Consider the following 4,636-nt stretch of genomic DNA (forward strand, 5'->3'; position numbering starts at 1 on the left):
TCAGGGCTGGGAGGGGCCTCAGGACAGGGGATGTCAGGGCTGGGAGGGGCCTCAGGACAGGGGGTGTCAGGGCTGGGAGGGGCCTGAGAACAGGGGATGTGAGGGCTGGGAGGGGCCTCAGGACAGAGAATGGACCTAGGGAGCCCACCATGGGTCTGACCTGCCCCCTAGGACTCCTCCCACCCCCTGAGGCTGTCTGTACCTCAGTTTTTAAGTCCAAAGCTGTGACTATAAAAATCAAAGCACCCACATCTTGTTGCAGTGACCTCAGAAGTGACCCAATTGATCTGCATAAACCCAAGATTTCCTTAGCCCTCGATAATCAGTGGTCCTTTAACTTCTACTAGAAGTCCCCAACAGAGCCCACAGCCTCCATCCACCTCTGAGAAAGCTCTCAGCATCGGGAATGTCGCCTGATCTCCAAAGATGGGTCTCCTGGCACCTTCCCCCCTTCATGCCTGATTCTAGCCTCTGAGGCCAAGGAGAACAGGCTGGTTCTTTTCCAGATAAGAGCCCTGTCAGTATTTGGAGGGAGCTCTCCCAGGCCTCTGGAGTCTTTGGGTCTCCACCATGGCCTGAGAATAACCCTGAAGGACTGTTGCTTTAGCCTGTCCGGAGCCTGGCCTGGCCAAGGCATGGGCACAGGCCACCTCTGCTCTCAGCCAAAGTTGACCATCAGCTTCCTTGGGTCACAGCTCCACGAGTGACATGAGATGTGAAATCGATCCCCATCAAGAGATCACAGCCATCTGTTGGCCTGCTCTGCTCAGCCTGGCCCAGGCAGGAGGTGCCATGCAAATAGTCCTTCCTTCTGGGGAAGGACCTGCCCCCTCTGGCTCTCCTCTCTAAAGACATTCGGGAAAGCAAGTGTCTGAGAGCTCAAAGAACCCAGGACCAGCATCTGGTTGCCCACAATGGGCCACTGAAAACACCATTTCAACTGCTATGTCCTGAGATTCCATGGCCACTCCCAAAGCCAGGAAAATACATGTCAGCTGGAATGGTGAAGGCCAGGGCAACCAGTATATCTGTGTCAGTCTCTGCCTAGGAAAAGTGAGTGTTTTCTGGCAAAAAGACTCAGCCTGGCCAGATTGAAGGCTGAGGCCAGGGAGAAAAAAATTTCCTGAGCTACTCAGACCTTAGCGGGAGCAGTGAGCAGCCCCCAAAGGGAAAGCCCTGGTGTGTTGGTGATCAGAAATGTGATGCCCCTGGCGCATTCACTGGAAAACTAAAGTCTGGGGCAATTCAAAGGTCTGCCTGGGGATGGGCCCCTCTTTAAGTTCTTTCCAGGTTGGAATGGTGGGCTGAAGCTAATACGATCAAATTTAATGGAGGTAAACGTAAAGTTTGATTCAAATTGTTCGATGTTTTTTTTTTTTAATCCAGAACAGGAGAGGTATGGCTAGGCAATCATTGGTATGAAAAGGATCTGGAAGTCTTAGTGGACTGTGAGCTTGCTGTAACTCAACTTTGTCACCCAAGGAGGTGAATGTGATGTTGGGCTGCTTTGTCGGTCCAAGTGTCCTCAGCTAGAAGGGTGACACTCTGCCCTGGGTGGCCGTGTCTGGACGGTCGTGTCCAGGTGTGGCCACCACATTTTAGGAGGGACACTGGTAAGCTGGAGAATGTCTGATAGGGGAGGGAGATCAGGATGGTGAAGGACTGCAATCACGGGTGGCAGGAGGACTGGCTGAAGCAATGGGAGATGTTTAACTCAGAAAAGACTTGGGGTGATGAGATACTGTCTTCAAGTATTGAAAGGACTCTCTTTGGGGGAAGAGGGAGAGAACAGACCCAGGAGCAATGAGTGGATGTTTCAGGGCGGGGGACAAACCAAGGCTGGACACCAAGAACAACTTAAGTCAATTTGATCTGTTCACCCTTAGCAGGGGCTCCCTTGGGGCACTGTGGTCTTAGGGTCATGCATGTCAAGTATGGGTTAGAAGTAGCTGATGAGGTCCCTTCTCCCTCTGAGATCCCAAAGCTGGGTGGTCAGCGATGGCCTGGGTTTTCATGGAAGACCACTGGTCAGAAAGGGGACAGGCTCCAAAAGGAAGTAGTGAGCTCCCCATCCTGAGTGCCCTTCTAGCAGGGGCTAATATAATGAACAGCCCGTGGGGATATCGGACCCAGGGTATGCACTGGGCCCTGGGCCGGCCCTGGCACTCTCCAAGGTCCCTCTGAGCTCTGAGGCATCAGAAGTCTGGAAGGTGGCAGATGTCTGGTCTCTCAGCATCCTCTACTTTTCCCTCCTGAGTCTCACACCAACCTCCTCCAGCAGAGCCCATGAGCAGACGGCCCCTAGCCTGCCAGGGCAGCTCCAGGAAAGTCCAAAACTTTCATTCAGACAAAGGTCTAGAACCAGAATGACCCTGTCCTGCTCCCCAGCCCATTCTCCGCTCAGGCCTCTCTCTAACTGATTTTCTGGAATCCACTCTCTGGGCATCTACCTCTCTGTGTAAGCAACTATCGGTAAGTAATGCTCTCTGGTACCAGCCCCCACTGGTCTCCTCCTAACCCCCAACACACTTCCATGTGGAATCTGACAGTTAGATGTGAGAATGGAGTCTGTGGGTACCAGGGCTCAAAAGGGTGGCTGGTGGGGGCTAAGCTGGGCCTGGGGCTCTGAGGGGTGACTGGTGGGAGCTGAGCTGGGCCCCATTCACTGGCCACTGGCCTGGTCTGAGGAGACCTCTAGATAACCATAGGCCATAAGGAGAATTTAGGGAACATTTGCCCCAAAGACCAATTCCCGGTTAAGCCAGGCCCTAAGAGCCCGCATAGTCCATGGGGCCTCTTTAGGAAGAGGCCACCTGTCCCTCTCGGCCTGGCTCCAGGCACTTCACTGTGCCTTCTACCAGGCCACCCTGCCTGTCTCTCCTTTCATCAATAAGGGGCCCACGGGCAAGTACCGTGAATGGTCTAACTTGGAGGAGAGAGCTCTGGTGTGGCCAGGGGACCTGCTGTCGCTCGGGGGAACTCACGTGAGTGAGAGCGTGAAGTGGAAACGCTGGCGAAGGCCCTTGAAGGTGACGAAGGACTGGGCGGGGAAGCTGCGCGTGGTCACCCCGCAGTAGGGCTTCTCGTACTGGCCGGCCGGGCACTCACACTTGAAGCCGCCCACCAGCAGGTTGACGCACTTGCCTCCGTTCTTGCAGACGCCAGGCGCACAGCGGCCAGAGCGGGCGTTCACCTCGCAGTGCTCTCCTGGTGAACACGGGCAGAGGGGACAGGAAGGAAGACCGACAGTGCTGTTATTGTGGGCCAACGCCCCAGAGCTATTCTCCCATCCTCCCATCATAAAGAAGGGCAGGCTGGCCTAGAGCAGGCGAGTGACTTAGGTAAGGTCTCACAGGGGCTCAGTGCCAGCGTCAGGATTTGAACCCGGGGCCCTTGATTTCAGTCAGCCCCGACCATCCCTTGGTGTCTGGGTTTGACACTGAGGGAAGCTCAGCTATCTGTGTCTCCAGTCTCTGCCCCTCCCATCTGTGCCCTCTCCGAGCTACCATGCCATCTTCCTGCCACACAACTCTGACCATGTCACTTCTCTGCTCAAAGCCGTCCATGGCCCCTGTTGCCCTTAGCTCGACCTTGAAAAGTCATCGGGAATCCGGCTCCGAGCTCTCTCCAAGCTTCTCTCTCCCTGATCAAGCTCCTTCTATCCTCTCCCACCTCCATGCCTTTGCTCACACTGTGTCCCGCGGCTAGAATGACACCATCCTCAGTCTGCCTTTTGAATTCTCCCTGTCTGTATAGCTCTGGGTCTCCATGCAGCCTTTCTGGAACCCCGTAGACAGAAGGACCCTCCCCCTGTCCTGCCTTGGCCCTTGGAGCCTGAGAGCCCACTCAGAGGCAGAGGGATCCTGTGACCCCCAGACCCACTAGTGCTGTCTGGGGAGGGGGACATTAGCAGGGACCCTTACAGAGACAGAAGGCGGTGCCTGGCTGGCCCCAGATCTGGGGCTTGAACGGAATCCCCTCAGACCCAGAAAGGGGAACCGCAGTGCCTTGGGGAAGGCTGGCCACACCAAGGCTTCTGAGGAGGGAGACCCCAGGCTCCATTTACACCAGCCCTCAGTGTCCTTATCTGGAAAATGGAAGCAATAATGCCTGCACTGCCTACCTAGCACTGGGAGCCAAAGCAGCATGGACTGAACTGAAGAGACTGGCCAGACTGGGAGTGCCCGAAATGCAGAGTAACCTTGCGATTATGGCTGGTGCCTTTAGAAGCCCCAGGGCACATGTATCCCCAGCCCTGAGACCAATGCCTGGCACATTTGTTGTTCAGTCATCCCTGTGTGGGGTTTTCTTGGCAGAGATATTGGAGCAGTTCTCCATTCCCTTCTCCAGCTCATTTTACAGAGGAGAAAACTGAGGCAGAGTGAAGTGACTTGCCCAGGGTCACATGGCTAGGAAGTGTCTGAAGCCAGATTTGAACTCGAGTCTTCCTGACTCCAGGCCCAGCACTCTATTCACTGGGACACATAGCTGCCCCACTTGGCACATAGTAGGTGCAATAAATACAAATGGAATTTATTTTAGGCCTGGTAGGGTCCTTATTTTTATATCCCCTCTCAATTTTTTTAAGCAATCGGGGTTAAGTAACTTGCTCAAGGTTACACGGCCAGTTATTTCT

At 54.6% G+C, this 4,636-nt stretch overlaps 1 protein-coding gene and 1 long non-coding RNA gene across 2 annotated transcripts in view; one reads left to right on the forward strand and one right to left on the reverse strand.

Annotated features, from left to right (window-relative positions):
* Nucleotides 1-1,357, forward strand: part of LOC138176468 (uncharacterized) — a 1,687-nt gene extending 330 nt beyond the window's left edge. The window contains exon 2 of the long non-coding RNA XR_011172245.1: nt 263-1,357. This is a non-coding gene — a long non-coding RNA (uncharacterized lncRNA). The remainder of the gene's footprint in view (nt 1-262) is intronic.
* Nucleotides 1-3,602, reverse strand: part of LOC138176467 (cadherin EGF LAG seven-pass G-type receptor 2-like) — an 11,064-nt gene extending 7,462 nt beyond the window's left edge. Inside the window, exon 1 of the mRNA XM_069107254.1 lies at nt 2,985-3,602. Within this exon, the coding sequence (XP_068963355.1) occupies nt 2,985-3,301 (317 nt within the window). The 5' untranslated portion in view covers nt 3,302-3,602. The remainder of the gene's footprint in view (nt 1-2,984) is intronic.
* Between the last annotated feature and the right edge of the window lie 1,034 nt (nt 3,603-4,636).

This window comes from Petaurus breviceps, unplaced genomic scaffold (genome assembly GCF_028583685.1).
Source record: "Petaurus breviceps papuanus isolate PSGF00001 unplaced genomic scaffold, PetGlider_PUasm1.0 89514, whole genome shotgun sequence".
Classification (NCBI taxonomy): Eukaryota; Metazoa; Chordata; class Mammalia; order Diprotodontia; family Petauridae; genus Petaurus; species Petaurus breviceps.